General features: G+C 47.5%; 1 protein-coding gene across 5 annotated transcripts in view; it reads right to left on the bottom strand.

Annotated features, from left to right (window-relative positions):
• Positions 1–18,970, bottom strand: part of RPS6KL1 (ribosomal protein S6 kinase like 1) — a 139,597-nt gene that overhangs the window by 62,889 nt on the left and 57,738 nt on the right. For 3 of the 5 annotated variants that reach the window (XM_033953176.1, XM_033953174.1, XM_033953175.1), the window contains exon 7: positions 9,671–10,792. The exons of the other annotated variants lie outside the window; for them this stretch is intronic. In XM_033953176.1, coding sequence (XP_033809067.1) covers positions 9,671–10,792 — 1,122 coding nt within the window. The remainder of the gene's footprint in view (positions 1–9,670; positions 10,793–18,970) is intronic. 5 annotated transcript variants of the gene reach the window in all.

The raw sequence follows: 18,970 nt of genomic DNA, 5'->3' as shown, positions 1-18,970 counted from the left end.
ACACTCCATAGATTCAAGACAAAGTTAGACAAGTTCCTGCTGAAACAGAACGTACGCAGGTATGGCTAGACTCAGGGCTGCCGTGTGAGCGGTATGATGGGCACAATGGACCACTGGTCTGACCCAGTAGTGGCAATTCTTATCTTCTTATGTTCATTCTATGCCCTCTCATTCCAGAGCTTCCTTTCAGATGAAAGAGACTCTACTCATGTGCATTTATGCCACATAGGTAATTAAACGTCTCTATCATATCTCCCCTGTCCCGCCTTTCCTCCAAAGTATACAGATTGAGATTTTTAAGTGTGTCCCCATATACCTTATGATGAAGACCACATACCATTTTAGTAATAATAATAATAACTTTATTTTTGTATACCGCAGTACCAGAATAGTTCAGAGCGGTTTACATGACAAGAGACTGTACATCTACAGCGAAATTTACAAATAAGTCAATCAATCAATATAACTTAGCAAGTCAGGAGCAGGCAAGAAGGAGATAGAGAGGTTATAAACAAATCAATCGGTGTGGCTTAGGAAGTCGGGTGCAGGTAGGTAGGAGGTGCAGGTAGGGAGGAGGCAGGTAGGTGGGAGGTGCAAGGCATAGTTAAAAGTAGAGTTACAAGGAGGGCGGGAGTCAGAGATATTTGTCAAAGAGATAAGTTTTGATTGACTTCCTGAAAGTTTGGTAGGAGGGAGAATTAGAGATGAGAGTGGATAGACATTAGTAGCCTTCCTCTGAACCAACTCCATCCTTTTTATATCTGTTTGAAGGTGCGGCTTCCAGAATTGTACACAATATTCTAAATGAGGTCTCACCAAAGTCTTATACAGAGGCATCACTACCTCCTTTTTCCTACTAGTCTACTACATCTTCCTAGCATCCTTCTAGCTTTCGCCGTCACCTTTTCAACCTGTTTGGCCACCTTAAGATTATCACATACAATCACACCCAAGTTCTTCTCATAATTTCTTCACCTCCTAAATTGTACGTCCCCTCAGATTTTGCAGTCCCAAATGCATGATCTTGCGTTTCTTAGCTTTAAATCTTAGCTGCCAAATTTGACCATTGTTCAAGCTTTGCTAGGTCTTTCCTCATGTACTTATTAGATGCTGCAGAATTTGCAGATGAAACTAAATTGATCAAAGTTGTTAAAACGCATGCGAATTGTGAAAAATTGCAGGCGGACCTTAGAAAATTGGAAGACAGGGCGTCCAAGTGGCAGATGAAATTTAATGTGGACAAATGCAAAGTGATGCACATTAGGAAGAATAACCTGAATCACAGTTACCAGATGCTAGGGTCCACCTTGGGGATTAGCGCCCAAGAAAAGGATCTGGGTATCATTGTAGACAATACGATGAAACCTTACGCCCAATGTGCGGCTGAGGCTAAAAAAACAAACAGAATGCTGGGAATTATTAAAAAAGGGATGGTTAACAAAACTTAGAATGTCATAATGCCCCTGTATCGCTCCATGGTGCAACGTCATTTGGAGTATTGTGTTCAAATCTGATCTCCTTATCTCAAGAAAGTTATAGTGGCGCTAGAAAAGGTTCAAAGAAGAGCGACCAAGATGGTAAAGGGGATGGAATTCCTCTTGTAAGAGGAAAGACTAAAACAGTTAGGGCTCTTCAACTTGGAAAAGAGATGGCTGAGGGGAGATATAATTGAAGCTTACAAAATCCTGAGTGGATTAAAATGGGTACAAATGGATACATTTTTCACTCCATCAAAAGTTACGGAGAAATACTTTTAAAACCAATAGGAGGAAATATTTTTTCACTCAGAGAATAGTTAAGCTCTGGAATATGTTGCCAGAGGATGTGGTAAGAGCAGATAGTGTATCTGGTTTTAAGGAAGGTTTGGATGAGTTCCTGGAGGAAAAGTCCATAGTCTGTTATTGAGAAAGACATGGGGGAAGCCACTGCTTGTCCTAGATTGGTAGCATGGAGTGTTGCTACTCCTTGGGTTTTGGCCAGGTACTAGTGACCTGGATTGGCGACCTGGGCTTGATGGACAGGCTACTGGGCTTGATGGACCTTTGGTCTGACCCAGTAAAGCTATTCTTATGTTTAATGCTGCTTATTAGAAAAAATTGTACACTACCCTGAACTTCAATAACATTTGTGAGGACCAGATCCAATATCGCTTTTTCCCTTGTGGGTTCCGTCACCATTTGTCTGAGCAGAGCCTCTTGAAAGGCATCCACAATCTCCCTACTTCTTTCCGATTCCGCAGATGGAACATTCCAGTCCGCATCTAGCAGGTTGAAATCTACCCAACAGCAGCACCTCCTCTTTCCTTCCAAACTTTTGGATATCCACAATCAGATCCTTATCAATTTGCTGCGATTGAGTCGGAGGTCTGTAGACTACACCCACGTAGATAGAAGTTCCATCTTCTCTTTTCAGAGCAATCCATATCGCTTCTTCCTCTCCCCAGGTCCCTTGCATTTCGGTCGCTTGGATATTGATCTTTATATAGAGAGCTACTCCTCCACCTTTTTGACCATCTCTGTCCTTCCTAAAAAGATTATATCCCGGTATATTTACATCCAATCTATGGGATTCACTGAACTATATCTCTGTGCTAGCGACAATATCTAGATCTGCCTCTAACATCAGGGCTTGTAGATCATGAACTCTGTTGCTTAGACTGCGAGCATTTGTGGTCATCGCTTTCCAGCGGTAATCTCCTTTTTCGTATAGATTTTTGTTTTGTTTCACTTTCTGTTGCAATGCTAAGAACTGAGTTGCTGATATTGTTTAAGTTGCAATCTTTACTATCAAAGTAATGCCCTGTTCCTGGTTGGCTGAAGAGCCTATAACTCAAAAAGTTCTGTCTTGGGTTGGGTGAGAGGGAATTAACACCAGAGCCTTTCCTTAACAGCTATTTGTGCCCTAATCTGATATTATGCCCTGAAATACAACCTAAAACACTAATTTAGGCTAGAACACTGTTCTGTATTAAACCCTAAGAGAGACTCTAAAGGCTACAGTATTGCCTAACTCCTATCGGGAGCTGCTCCAACTCTCCACTTCAGCCCCAGCCGCCGCAAGGGAAGGAGTTGGCCAGGCATGGGAGACCAACACCGCCCCCAACAGCCCTTGCTGTGCCACTTCATCTTGAAAAAACACAGCTTCTTCTGGCAGGGCAAGCTCCACTGCTATCAGGAGCTGCCCCAACTCTCCATTTCAGCCCCAGCCGCCACAAGGGAAGGCGTTGGCCAGGCGTGGAAGAGCAATTCCGCCCCAATGAAATACAACCTAAAACACTAATCTAGGCTAAAACACTGTTCTGTATTAAACCCTAAGAGAGACTCTAAAGGCTACACTATTGCCTAACTGCTATCGGGAGCTGCTCCAACTCTCCACTTTGGCTCCAGCTGCCGCAAGGGAAGGAGTTGGCCAGGCATGGGAGACCAACTCTGCCCCCAATGGCCTTTGCTGCACCCCTTCTTCTTAAAGAAAAAAACCCCCCCAAAATAGCCTCCTTCGGCAGGGCAGCTCCACTGCTATCGGGAGTTGCCCCAACTCTTCACTTCAGCCCCAGCCGCCACAAGGGAAGGCGTTGGCCAGGCGTGGAAGAGTAATTCCACCCCAATGGCCCTCACTGCGCCACTTCATTTTGAAAAAAAAACAGCTTCCTTCAGCAGGGCAGCTCCACTGCTATCGGGAGCTGCCCCAACTCTCCACTTCGGCTCCAGCCGCCGCAAGGGAAGGAGTAGGCCATGCATGGGAGACCAACTCCGCCCCTAGTGGCACTTGCTGCACTGCTTCTTCTTTGAAAAAAAACAAACAAACAAAAAAAACCAAACCAGCTTTCTTCGGCAGGGCAGCTCCACTGCTATCGGGATCAGCCCCAACTCCTCACCTCGGCTCCAGCCGCTGCAAGGGAAAGAGTTGGCCAGGCGTGGGAGACCAACTGCGCCCCCCCAAGTGCCTTGTGGCGCTGCCTTTTCAAAGACTTCTTCTGCAGGGCAACTCCACTGCTAGACAAGCCTCTACACCGGCAGCCCGGCTGAAGGGCTACTAGTACGAACCAAAAAGCCAACCAAAAATCTTCCTCCCAAAGAACAATACCATCTCTATCCTCACACACCACTACTATACATAATATGCCTCCAACATTCCAGGCCACCCCCTTCCCCACCCCCTTCCCACTACATCCCCAAACCTCACCATCCCCATCATTACAGGTCAAGGCAGACACGGTGACCTCGCCTCCCAACATAAAAACAACCGTTCCAGGAACCCTGCCAACCTCAACCCCATCCTACCCTTCCCACCAGCCCCCATCAGCAATACTCTCAAATTTGCATTCATCAGTGCAAGATCAATTAACAACAAGACCTTCCTCCTCCATGACCTCATCTGTGACAACACTTGGGATGCCCTCATGGTCACTGAAACCTGGCTCCAAGACAACGATGGGATTGCACTAGGCAAATTGTGTCCTCTAGGCTACCAGGCCCTAGCCTGCTCACGCACCACTGGGAAAGGAGGTGGAGTGGCCACCATTGTCAAGACCTCCACCACACCGAAACTGATAAGATCTATCAACATTCCCACCCTAGAGGCTATAGCCTTCACCAAGGGCCACAAACACAAAATCACCCTCATTCTACTTTACAGAGCCCCCAACTCCCCAGCAGAAGCCCTAGAGTCCCTCCTCGAATTCATCACCGAACTATCCATCTCCCACAAACACGTGACCATCCTGGGAGACTTCAACTTCCCAGACTACCCCAACACCTCAGGACAGAGTGACAGTTTCCTCTCCTCCCTCACCGACCTGGGATTCCACCAAGCTGTAACCACCTCTACTCACTCAGCAGGAAACATTTTAGACTTAATCTTCACCCTTAGAGACCCGACTGCAGAGCTTCAACAAACAATCTGCACCACTACACCTGTCCCTATCCTCATTGAGTTCCAACTCCCATCCACAACTACCCCAGCCCCACGGAAAGGCCCTATCCCACCCACCCAACGTCAACTCCCTAACTCAGTCAACCCTACAGTCATGGCCGCAGAGATTCGCAATCTAAACAAAACCTGCATCCAACATCCCCACTCCATCGACCTAGCAGCCTCCACCTGGCACTCCAACATCCATTCCCTCTATAACAGCCTCGCTCAGACAAAAACAACACGAATAACCACTAACAAAACACCTGCTCCCTGGTACACCAGCGACCTCCAATCCATAAAAAGATCACTGAAGAAAGCAGAAAGAAACTGGATCAAACACACAAATTCAGAAACCAAAGCTCACTGGGAAAACACATCTGTCACCTACAAAGCTGCCATCCTAGAAGCAAAGAAATCCTACTACTCTCACATCCTACAGAAAGTCCCAGCTAGATCCAAACAACTGTTTGCCCTTACAAACCAACTCTTCGCCAACACCCAAGGAAAAAGCCACAACAACCCAACAGAATTCGATAGTGAGACTCTCTCGGACTTCTTCCAGTCCAAGGTATAAACCATCCGCAATAATCTTGACACCAGCACCAACCCCCCCCAGCATACCCCCAGCCTAACCCAAGTACCCCATCCTCTGCCACTCTCTCCCAACTTCACATGGCCACCCATGCTGAGGTTCTCGAAACCCTGAGAGAACTCAAGTCCTCCAGCACCATCCTAGACCCCTGCCCATCTAGCCTCTTACTGTCCACAGAAGACACCATGGCAGAATCTATCCTCCCCATCATTAACTCCTCCCTCTCCATGGGGACAGTATCTCTCAGCTGGAAGTCGGCTATTATCAAGCCCACTCTCAAAAAAACCACCCTTGATCCTAACGAACCCGGCAACTACCGCCCAGTTTCCAACCTCCCATTTGTCTCCAAACTCCTAGAATGAATAGTGCTCCACCGATTACACCCTTTCATTGAAGAACAAGCAGCCCTGTCCCCCACACAATCTGGCTTCTGTACAGGCCATAGCACAGAGTCCATACTCCTGGATATCACTGATGACAGCTGGTTGATACTCAACAAAGGCAGCAATGCCCTACTAGTCCTACCTGACCTCAGCGCTGCCTTTGACACTGTCAACCACCACCTCCTCTTATCCAGACTCTATGACCTGCCCTCCAGTGGTTCACCTCCTTCCTTCACCAAAGAACCCAAACAGCCCTACTAGGGCCGCACAAATCTAACCCCAAGCCTATCAAATATAGCGTTCCCCAAGGCGTCCTTCTATCCCCTCTCCTATTTAACCTCTACATCAGACCTGTCATCGATATAGCCTAGAGAATGACACAGTGAAAAAATTGGTCCCCGTCACCGCCCCGTCCCCGTCTCACCATCCTCTGCACCGCCCCGTCACCGCCATTCCCTTCACCGCCCCGTCACCGCCACTGCCACCCCATTCACCGCCCCGTCACCGCCACTGCAACCCCATTCACCGCCCCGTCACCGTCACCGCTGCATACATAAAAGCCTCAAACGGGTACGATTTTATATACTTTTCTTTATTTACGTATAAAGGAAACATTCTTTAAAACTTTAAAACTTAGTTAAATATTAGTTAATAACTATACAAAAACAAAACACGCAGAGAAAAAATTAATTAATATAAATTCTCAAAACTGACACATTTTGATCACTAAATTTAAAATAGTTATTTTTCATACAGTTTTTCAATCACTAATCTTCCACCACCCCTGGGGCTAGCAATGCAAAAACAAACACGACATGTACTTTAAATGCTTACAATGTTAGCCTACATGGTAAGTAGACGCGGCCGCTGTACCTAATCGCGGCAAAGATCTCCCTGCCGTGATTAGCATAGTGACCGCGGCTACGGCTGCAAGTCTCCCCTCCCCCCAGCGATCACGGCAGGAGGGCACCCAACCCCTCCTGTAGGCCCTCCCGACAATCGCAGCAGAAGGGTACCCAACCCCTCCTGCCGGTCCTCCCAATGGCCTCCCCTAAGATCGCCGGCAGGAGGGTACCCAACCCCTCCTGCTGGACCCCCCCCCCAACGAACCCTCCCACCCCGGAACCCCCTTAGTCTTACTTTCCAAGTTGGACCGGACGGCTCCTCACACGTATGGCCAGCAGGCTTGCCTCCGTCCAAATGAGGCGGGCCCGCCCCTACCCTGCCCAACCCACAGGATCCTAGGGCCTGATTGGTCTAGGCACCTAAAGCCACTCCCGCTATAGGAGGGGCCTTAGGTGCTTGGGCCAATCAGGCCCTAGGATCCTGTGGGTTAGGCAGGGGAGGGGAGGGGCGGGCCCGCCTCATTTGGACGGAGGCAGGCCTGCTGGCCAGACGAGCGAGGAGCTGTCCGGTCCAACTTGGAAAGTAAGACTAAGGGTGGTGTTTCAGGATGGCGGGGTTTGTTGGGGGAGGGTCCGGCAGGAGGGGTTGGGCACCCTCCTATTGGCGATATAGGGGGCCGTTGGGGGTGCCGGCAGGAGGGGTTGGGCACCCTCCTACCAGTGATCATAGGGGGGCTGTTGGGGAGCTGGCAGGAGGGGTTGGATATCCTCCTGCTGCGATCGTCGGGGGGGCTGTTGGGGTAGGCAGGAGGGGATGGGTACCCTCCTGCCGCGATCGTTGGGGAGGGCTGGTTCTGTCGGCATGAAGGGCTGAGGGCGATCGTCGGGGGGGGGCGGGTTCTATTGGCAGGAAGGGTTGATCTGACAAATGAGGAGCACGGTGAAACACAGGTAAATAGCGGTTCCTAGAAAGGGGGACATTGGCCTGCGGGGACAAATCTATTCACCGTTTTTGCGGGCGGTGAAAGGATTTGTCCCCGCGTCTGCGGCGATTTGCTAATGAGGTCACCATAACCCGCAGCCAAACCGCAGCCACGCAGCGGTTCGCTGCGGGGATCGCTCCCCGTGTCATTCTCTAATATAGCCCAGAAGTACAACATTAAAATCCACTCCTACGCCGATGACATCCAGCTGCTCCTCCCACTAGGCGAAAACCGATCATCCCAAATCACCAACCTCCAACTCTGTCTCTCTGACATGAAAACGCGGATGACAAACAACAAACTACAGCTGAATGCCTCCAAGACCGAACTTTTATGGATCAGAAAAAAAAGAACCAAATACACATGCCCAGCACTATCATGGGACTCCACCTTACTAACAGCAGCAGATCAGGTACACAGCCTAGGAGTAACATTAGACGGCCACCTGTCCCTGTCCACCCACATATCTCAAGTAGTCTCCACCTCCTTCTACTACCTCCGCCAACTGAGAAGGATCAAACCCTACATCACCACATCTGACCTAGCCCAACTCCTCTACGCCTATGTTCTCTCCAGGATGGATTACTGCAACTCCCTATTTAATGGAGTAGCCAAAAAAGATCTCAAGTGCCTCCAGCGTGTACAAAATGCAGCAATCCACCTCCTACACAGCCTCAACTACCACAACCCCATCTCCCCAGCCCTCCGCACAGAGCACTGGCTTCCGATCAACTAACGCTGCGCATTCAAGGCCCTGGTAATAGCGCATAAAAGAATCTACGCTACCACCCCAGCCTACATAGGATCCAAGTTAACCCTGTACACCCCCACCCTTCTCCACTGCTCAGAAATGGAGAAATGCCTATGCATCCCCCCAGGAAGGTCTCTCCTATCAGAAATCGCCCGCAAACGCTCCTACAGCCACTTCATCCCCCAATTCTGGAACCAACTCCCCCCGCAAATCAGATTACAGAACTCATTGATGACCTTTCGGAAAGCGGTAAAGACTCTCCTCTTCAACTAAAATTACAACTGCAATCTACCCCTTCGCCCCCTTAAATTCCCCCTTCCTTCTACCCTCTCTTCTCCATTCTTAACCTGTAATTAAATTGCTGTATAGTGTTTGTACTGTCCAAATGTATTCCATTGTGAATGTTTGCTTGTAGCCGTTCTGAGCTACTGGGAGGATGGGATAGAAATCGAATTAAATAAATAAATAGAACTACAATGATGTAATATACTGAAATCCAAGTTTACCTTTCCCAGACGGTAGTTCACAGGTTGCTGAGCTTCTATAACCTGTTTTTGCCCCTATTTCTGCTGTGAGATCTTCTGCTGCCTCCATAAATTCCTAATCTTTCAGAAAAGCTGGAATTGTGTAACTGTTATATTTTTCCTGATTCATGGATACTTTTTCTGCAATCTTGGATTTCAATTCCATAACCCTTGCCAGACAGAAAATCCCCAGACTATGGTCAAAAATGAGGAGTTCAACTAGATACATTTATAAGAAGACTTCAATGGTCCTTCATATAGACAAATCCACTACCAACCAGGTACAAGGCAGCGGCACAGAGTCCATAACAATGAAGATGTGCTAAGTCCATGCAGTGTGTCCCAATAATCAAACCAGGGTGAAAAAGAACGGATACTGGAACTATGGCAAACTGTAAACTGTAAACTGTTAACTGTGTATTATGTATGTCAACCTGTAACCCGTTCTGAGCTCTTTGGGGAGAAAATTAAATAAATATGTTGATCTTTTACTAAGGAAGTGCTGTTAGTTGACTTCCAACTCTTTGGAATGAGACACATCCTTCCTTTCCAGGACTTTCTCAACCAATTTCTGCCCTGGTTGTATTTGCAAAGTCTCCCTCTCTAAAACCTCTTGAGATGTGGAACATTACTTCTCCTCAAAAATAATGCAAACAGCAGCAAGAAGAATGAACGTACCTTTGGTGTCTAGCAGAATATTTCTAGGGTTCAGGTCATAGCAAGTCACTCCCTGCTGATGGAGTCCCTCTAAAGCAAGAACAATTTCCGCTGCCCATTGCTTGATCTGCTCTTCTGGAAGGCCCCAGGCCCATTGTACCATTTCGTGATCCACTTCAACATGCTGACCAGTACAGTGCATACTCTGGTCTAATACAGAGCCTACTTTGCTCATAGGCAGAATGGCATTGGCTTTGCACGCATGACAACTGGCATAGCCAAGGCTCTGCACAGCTGGAACTGGAATGTCTTTATCTTGGCACCATGTGCTTTTCTCCTCAATACCACCTCCCTTGGCTGACAACACCATCAATGATGAAGGTACAGGGTACTGAGGTCTCACATTCGCAAAACCTGCCCATCTAGAGGCTATAGTCTCCCTAGTTGGCAAAGCAGTAGAGGACAGACTGTCAGCCAGTGAGGATGTCCAGTTAGCTGCAGCTTTGTCACTGGCTTTCTCTGTGTTCAGTGAAGTTAGGCCTAATACATATGGCCCCTCCCTTCTTGCTTCCTTCACAGTGATATTGTCTAGGGCTTCTCCCCATGCAGGCGTTGTGATTGAACCCGAGGGTATCCAATGTTGGTCTCTTTCTTTCAATAAGAATCCTTCTCTTATTAAACTTTGATTGGGCAGATTTTGGTGCAAAGAAACCTCTCTTAAGTTACTGGAATTCCTGCTATCAGTATGAAAGTTGTCTAACTTCCAATGTTTGCTGTCATTGTCATGGACACATTTTCTTTGGTTCATCAGAACAGAAGTGGCAGAAAAGAAAGCAGCATGGGTTGCATTGAACTCTGAAGCCTGAGCTTGATTGGCTTGTGTCATACCATCCATGGCTGGAATAGAAAATCGATGGTGGACTCCACATCCACGTATGCTACATTCTGTGGAGGAGATGTCGGGTGATAATTTCCAAGAAGATTGATTTGGACGATTTCTGCAATTTCCTAGGTGGGTATGCTTCTCACAGGGTGGGCTCACTGGGGCTGTGTTACTCCTGTCCTTCCAGCATGCTGGCTGCTCCTTTACCCCTTCTATGCTTGTGAGAATCTGCTTCCGAAGCTGGGACCAGAGTTTGCCTCCTGGAGACAAAAATAAAAGGTTAAGATCATCCCACAAAAAAAATACTCAGGATATGAGGGAAGATAAAAAAAAACCCCTAAGATTTTGGTTTACTAACAAAACTCGCATAACTCTTTTATTAATGGTATGATAACACAAGTAAACTCTGATCTGCAGCTTTATGTCAAATAACATTTAATAAAATGTCACATAAGATATATTAACAATAAATTATAGGAGGAGAGAGAGAAGCAAGAACAGGAGGGAAGGGGACAGGCAGAGAACAGCAGGAGGGGGAAACACTTTAGGGTGGATGTGAGGGAACTGCCAAACACGAAGAAGGAGGAAGAAAAGCATGGGTGGGGGTAAGAGAGAGAAGCTGAGAGCTTCCAGGCTCCTTTGATACAATTTTTTTAAAGACTAGAATGCTCAGGTCTGATGTTTCTCAAGATTGTACACCTAGGGCAGTGCCAGTGGCAGCACAGTAGCTGGAGAATATTTTAAAGCTGGTGTCAGGCTCACATGGGGCACACGACAGGCTTTGAATTTGCTTATGTGGATCCCGAAAGGCTCAGCTTAGGTGGAGATAGGATGGCAGCAGGAAGGGAAAGGGGGGAGATAGGGAAGGACAGACAGACTGGATACCTGGAGAAGAAGAGAAGGTAAGATGCTGGAGGGGGGGGCAAGATAGGGAAGATGCTGCAGTGACGTACCTAGCATATGTGACACCCGGGGCCCATCATTTTTTGACACCCCCCATCTAGGAAAAGGCAGCATCTTAAACACTGCAGTGAGCACTAGAACACCAACACATACATTATAAAACTAAACAAGCCAGATCCCGCCCAGTCAATTTGATCCTGCAGTCAATGCCAACTGAAAACTATGTCCTTTTCATACACACAGACAGATACACCCTCGCCCAATATGGAATCATCACAAACTAAAAATAGAAATATGTAGACAAAAGTTAAACTGAACCACCAAGAAACCAGACTCTGCATACAATGCAACACCACAACACCACAAAAACAGTAACACATGTCCTCTAATACTGTGCAAAATATAAAGACAGTAGATGTAAATTTGAAAAAACTGATACATAACAATCATCACTTTACAAATTAACAAATAAAAATAAAACAAATAATGAGAAATAAGAAAATACCATTTCATTGGACTAATCCATTTTTCAATTAGCTTTCAGAGGCCAAATCTTTCTTCAGAACAGTACTGTTATGGTATCCTGTCCTGACCTGAGGAAAAGGGTTTAGTTCAAAAAATTGCCTTATTTCCATTTCCTATTTATAAAATTTTATCAATACAGTTACAATACTACTTGATTCTAAATAAAGCAACAAAAAAATATTTTTGTCATTTCTGCTTTAATCATCTTCTCTTTGCTCTCTTCTTTCTATACAGTGTTTGTCCTCTCTCCCTTCCATGCAACATCTGCCCTCTCTTTGCCCCCTTCCACCCAGCTTGTGCCCTTTCTCTCTCTACCCCTTCCATCTACTATCCACCCTCTCTCTGCCCCTTGCAACCACTGTCCACCGTCTCTCTGCCCCTTTCATCTACTGTCCACCCTCTCTCTGTTCCATATGGCATCTTCCCTCTTTCTATGTCCCTTCAATGAACTGTATATCCTTTGCCCTTTCTCTCCTTTGTACATGATTCATTTTGGCTTCACCCCCTCCCCTATGCTCTGGCATCTCTCCTCTATTCCTTCCTTCCTTCCTTCCCACTCTACCCCATGGTCTGGCATCTCTATCTCCTTCCCTTCTCTCCCCCCATGCCCTGGCATCTCCCTCCTATCTCTCCCTCTGACACCTCTCCTTTCTTTCCCTCTGATCTGGCATTTTGTCTCCTTTAGTTTCCCTTCCTTCCCCCATGCCCTGGCATCTCTCTCCTCTCCTTCCATCTCCCCCTCCCACTCCATTATATAGCATCTCGTCTCCTTCCTTTCTCTCCTTCCTTCCACTTGGTCTGGCATTTGCCTCCTCCCCCTCCCCCTGACATCTCTTCCCCCCCTCCATGGTCTGGTAGCTCCTTTCCTTTCCTCCCATGGTCTTGGCATCACTTTCCTCTTCCTTCCCTGGTGTTCCTTATCCCCTCTCTCTCCCCAATTAGGTGCTGCAGCAGCACTTCTCTTCCCCTCCCCAATTGGGTGCCGCAGCATTTCTCTTCCTCCTCCCCCAAAAAAATTGGGTGCAGCAGCAGAACATTTCTCTTCCTCCTCCCCCATTGGGTGCAGCAGCACATCTCTTCTCCCTCCCCCCTTGTGTGCAGCAGCAGCACTTCTTTTCCCCCTCCCCCTCTCCAATTGGGTGCAGCAGCAGCACTTCTCTCTTTCCCCCTCCCCAATTGGGTGCTGCTGCAGCATCCCTCTTCCCCCTCCCCCCTTGGGTGCAGCAATAGCATCTCTCTTCCCCCCTCTCCGGGTGCAGCAGCAGCAGCATTTCTTTCCCATCTCTCCCATCGGCGGAGTCGCAAGCTTCCCTCCATCGCTGACCTCTTGCTGCTCTTCCTTGCTTCAGGCCTTCCTCGTTGCCGGGTCCTGCCTTCATGGAAACAGAAAGTAGGCAGGACCTGGCTGCCAGGAAGGCCTGTAGCAAGGAAGAGTAGCAAGACAAGTTTTAACTTCCCTCCATCACTGACCTGTCTCCCTTAGCTTCCCTCCGTCGCTGACCTTAACCCTAGCGAACTCATGCTCTGGGGCTTGAACGTGTGCGTGCCTTCTCTTCTCCTCCCCCCCCCCCAAGAATGTAACTTCCTGTTTCGGAGGGAAGAGAAGGGAAGCTTGCACGTACACCTTAAAGCCCCGAAGCATGAGTTCGCTATGGGCTAAGGTGGGAAATTGCCAAGCCGGTGAGAGGTGGGGGTTGTTTTTTTTTTTTTTTTAATGTTGAGTAGCAGCAGGATTTGCGATTGATGGCAGCCGGGCGATCATCTAAATTAGCCGGGTGCAGCGCCCGGCTAAAAGGCCCTAGGGCAGTGATAGGCAAACTCATTAGTCATAAGAGCAAAAATCAGCAATACAACGATTAAGATTTTTGGGGGGAGCCATACCCCGTTCCCACTTGCATTACGACAGCTACGTCAACCTGACTGACACCCCGCTCGTCCGTACATAGTCGAAATCGATTCGTGGCAGAGCCTAGAGAATAACAGGGGGAAAAAATTTGTCTCTGTCCCCTCCCCGTCAGCTCGGTCCCCATCCCCGCAAACGACCTGATTCCATCCACACAAGCCTTGAATTGTTTTATATTGAACTTATTATATTAAAATATAAAAAGAAACAATATTCTGTACAATTGTCAATTTATAAACCAGCGTCTTCTGCCCACTCTCTCTTCACCATTTCCCTTCAGCGACCTTAGCCCACTCTTTCTCCACTTTCCTTCAGCACACGCACATAAAAACAAGCAAGTAATTTTATATCATTTTCATTCTATTCATTCATAGAAATTAAAGTCTAAATAATGCCAGTCACATAACAAAACATGATTTTACAAAAATAATTCCCTGCACAGTCAAGCCTGCAAGGATTACTAGATGTCTTTCAGCAACTCCCCTCCCTCCTCATTACCTTCGTGGCCAAGTCAAAATGATCTACCAACAATAAAATTTTAAAAACACAAAGCATACTGTACGCAGAGAAAATGTTAATTATCATTCATATTCCGCGGGTTTTCAAAGAGGTCAAGACAGATGACTTTATGCAATGTCACCTCAGTAACAACTATACAAAAATAGACAAATATACCCCCTCCCTTTCTACTAAACCGCGATAGCGTTTTTTTAGCACAGGAAGCTGCGCTGAATGCCCCACGCTGCTCTCGATGCTCATAGGCTCCCTGCGCTAAAAACCGCTATTGCGGTTTAGTAAAAGGGAGCCATAGTGCAAAATAGAGACAGCAGATATAAATTCTCAAAACGGACATATTTTGATCACTAAATTGAAAATAAAATAATTTTTCCTACCTTTGTTTGGTAATTTCATCAGTCTCTGGTTGCACTTTATTCTTCTGAATGTGCATCCAATATTTCTTCCCTTCTTTCAGCCTCCTGTATGCTTCCTCTCCTCCAGACCTCATTCCCTCCCCCAACTTTTTCTTTGTTTCACCCTGCCCCCTTCTTTCTTTCTCTCTCCATGCCCCACTTCTTTCTGTATGTCTGTCTTTCTCTCTCCGTGCCCCATTTCTTTCTATCTTTCTTTGTTTCACCCTGCCCCCTTCTTTCTTTCTCTCTCCATGCCACCTTTCTTTCTCTATGTCTGTCTTTCTCTCTCCGTGCCCCATTTTTTTTCTTTCTTTCTTTGTCTCATCTTGCCTTTTTTCTTTCTTTCTGGCTCCCTATCCTGTCCCCCCTTTCTTTCTTTCTGGCTCCCTGCCCTCCCCATGCCACCGCCATCAGGAACAGGCCAGCACTGAGTTCTCCCTGCTTTTCTTCCCCGCGGGGCTGACCAACTCTCGCCACCCGATGTCAATTCTAACGTCAGAGAGGATGTTCCGGGCCAGCCAGGCAGCGATTGGCTGGCCCGGAACGTCCTCTCTGATGTCAGAATTGACGTCGGGTGGTGAGAGTTGGTCGGCCCCGTGGGGAAGAAAAGCAGGGCGATCTCAGAACACGGCGACAGCCTGTTCCCCGATGGCGGCGGTGGCTTGGGGGAGGGCAGTGGGAAGGGAAGCAGGTTAGGCACCCCTGCTGTAGACGAACCGCAAGCCGCAGTTTGCCGACCAGTGCCCTAGGGAGAACACTGGAGGGTGGCCAGCTGTGTACCCCCTTGGGGTGTGCACCTGGGGGGGACCTCCCCCCACATTGGTACGCCACTGAGATGCTGGATTGTAGAGGTAGGAAAGGAAAAGAAGATGCTGGACACTTGGGAGGGGAGAGGAGGGAAAGAAAGAAGAGATGCTAGACTATGGGGGTGGGGAATGTATGACTGAAGGTTCACCCAAGGCATCAGATATCTTGAGCTGGTTCTGGTGACAATAACGCAGAAAACCACTTGTGATGCAATAGGAAGACACAGTGTGCAAAGAGCCATTTCCATGGCCACAAAGAATTCCATTTCTGAGTTTTGATTTTTTTAAAATTTATATTTTATGGTGCATGCAAACCAGGGGTGGACTGACAGTGATCTGGGTCCCCAAGCAATTAGGGTCCTGGACCTCTAACCACCTATCAAAAGTGATTAAACTAAATAGAGGTAAGAGAGAGTAGGCCCTCCTACTGTTGTGGCCCTTCAAGCACTGCACTATTGCACCAATGATCAGTCCGCTCTGATCCAAACAAATCCTACCATTCTATAAGAAAATCCACCTTTTTCTTTATTCAGTTCTTCTCTCTCCCCACTTCAACACCGCCTGCTCCCCATCAAGTGAATCACCTCTCTCTACTTCCTGGAGTTCTTTTATTTTTAGTCCACTGGATGAAGAATCTCCATACTTTCTCAAAGCAATATACACTCTGGTGTTTTATTATAGTACGTTTACATGACAGAAGAGCGGGACTTGGGTGTGATTGTATGTGATGATCTTAAGGTGGCCAAACAAGTTGAAAAGGTGACAGCGAAAGCTAAAAGGATGCTAAGGTGCATAGGGAGAGGTATGGCCAGTAGGAAAAAGGAAGTATTGATGCCTTTGTATAAGACTCTGGTAGGACCTCATTTAGAATATTGTGTACAATTCTGGAGGCCGTACCTTCAAAAAGATATAAAAAAGACGGAGTCGGTCCAGAGGAAGGCTACTAAAATGGTGAGTGGTCTTCGTCATAAGGCATATGGGGACAGACTTAAATATCTCAATATGTATACTTTAGAGCAGGGGTAGGGAACTCCGGTCCTCGAGAGCCGTATTCCAGTCGGGTTTTCAGGATTTCCCCAATGAATATGCATGAGATCTATTTGCATGCACTGCTTTCAATGCATATTCATTGGGGAAATCCTGAAAACCCGACTGGAATACGGCTCTCGAGGACCGGAGTTCCCTACCCTTGCTTTAGAGGATGTTGCCAGAGGATGTGGTAAGAGCAGATAGTGTAGCTGTTTTTAAGAAAGATTTGGACAAGTTCCTGGAGGAAAAGTCCATAGTCTGTTATTGAGAAAGACACGGGGGAAGTCACTGCTTGCCCTGTATTGGTAGCATGGAATATTGCTACACCTTGGGTTTTGAACAGGTACTAGTGACCTGGATTGGCCACCTTGAGAACGGGCTACTGGGCTTGATGGACCATTAGTCTGACCCAGTAAGGGTATTCTTATGTTCCTATGATAGAGACATTTGAATACCTACGTGGCATATATGCAAATGAGTCGAGTCTCTTTCAATTGAAAGGAAGCTCTGGGATGAGAGGGCATAGGATGAAGTTAAGAGGTGATAGGTTCAGGAGTAATCTAAGGAAATACTTTTTTTTACAGAAAGGGTGGTAGATGCGTGGAACAGTCTCCTGGAAGAGGTGGTAGAGGCAGACTGAATTCAAGAGAGTGTGGGATCTCCTAAGAGAGGAAGAGATGATGGTTACTGCAGATGGGCAAAGCCTCTGTGATGATATCTAACAGATCAACCTGCTTGAAAAGGCTGAACACAGTTGGGTCATCACCCCGGTCTCAGCATCTGCCTGAGCTTTGGAACCTCCTAAAATGGAAGGTTCGCTCTGGAAGAGCAGAGGCATAGAGTCTGAGCTCCAAAGATCCCAGTTCTTTTCTGATTAGTTTTCCAGGTCTGTCGCTGACACCTGTACTCCTGGGGGCGCTCCCCCGGTCTCCATGCTACCACTGGAGCAGGCACAGAACTGGCAGGCTGTCTTTTATAATTCAAATAGGCATCATACAGCAAGCTTACAAAATCAGGTGTAAAGACCTGAACAGAAGGACCAGATGAAAGATTAGGTTTCTTGCCTCTGCTAATCTTCCTTCTTGTAGATCTCCTCTGGAGCCTGAACTAGCGGGTAATGCATCCATTCCAGCCTTGGCTGCAGAACTTAAAAATAACACAAACCCCCTCTGTGAGGTCACCTGTGCGCCACCCCCCTTGAAGTTCAGTAGGTAGCAAAGTCAGGAGTATCTAATACAAACAGGAAACAAGAAAAAGAGAGGGGGTGCGGGGACTCCCCGATACAAATCAATGCTGCTCATGATAACCAAATACATAATCAACCAACGCCAATAAAAGGCCAAGTTAGGACAATAAGAAATTGAAACATTTCACACCTGCAAACTGAGGAACAGGGCACTAAAGAAGATCCAGCCTAAAGAGCAGAAGGGGCACCACCCCAGGATCCTTAAAACCCCATAAGCTTAAATAAAAGGACACTCAGTGAAATGTTAGCGAGGCTGGGCAAAGAGAGAAAGCCAACTTACCAGTTACTGGCAGGCAACCTGTGAATTGGACAAAACAGATGGGCGGGAGTTCAGGCTCCAGAGGATATCTACAAGAAGGAAGATTAGCAGAGGCAAGAAACCTAATCTTTCATTCTTGTACAATCCCTCTGGAGCCTGAACTATCGGGACGTATCAAAGCAGTCCCAAATCTCAGGGGGCCCAATGAGCCCGCCGCCAGAACAGAAGGGCCAAAGGCCGCAATACTCATCGCTGCCACATCAAGCCGGTAAAACCCGGAAAAACAATATGAAGGGAAACCCACGTGACTGCCTGACAAATCTCCTCAAGCGAGACCACATGAGAGTCAGCCCACGAGGAAGCCCTTCCTCCGGGAGAGTAAGCCCTCATGCCAAGGGGAGGCTGCTTCCCCGCCACCAAATGGGCCGCAGAAAGCAGGCCGACTCCAGTGTGTGGGGCCCGCCAGGATAAGCTGATGGTCCGACAGTCGGAAGTCGTTAGTAGCCGCATGGCATCACAAAAGGAGACGCCGCACCTCCAGAGACGGCAAAACATGGGTCTTAGACTTGGAACCCGACAGAACATAACTGGGGAGCCGAACTACCTGGGTGACGTGGACTGCTGACCCCATGTGCAGAAGAAAAGAAGACACGGTCCTCAAAACAACTGCAGACTCCATAATGCGGAGAAAAGGATCCTTGCATGACATAGCCTGAAGCTCCGACAGACCCTGAGCAGAAGCGACCGTAATGAGGAAATCAGTCTTGACAGCAACATCTCTCAGAGAAACCCCAGCTAGGGGTTCATAGATAAGACAAGCCAGTGAGTGAAGAACCAGACTCAGATCCCTTGGAGA

Source organism: Geotrypetes seraphini, chromosome 7 (assembly GCF_902459505.1).
Source record: "Geotrypetes seraphini chromosome 7, aGeoSer1.1, whole genome shotgun sequence".
NCBI classification, from domain to species: Eukaryota; Metazoa; Chordata; class Amphibia; order Gymnophiona; family Dermophiidae; genus Geotrypetes; species Geotrypetes seraphini.
Note: the sequence above shows the minus strand (reverse complement) of the source record. Positions and strands in the feature narration are given on the sequence as shown.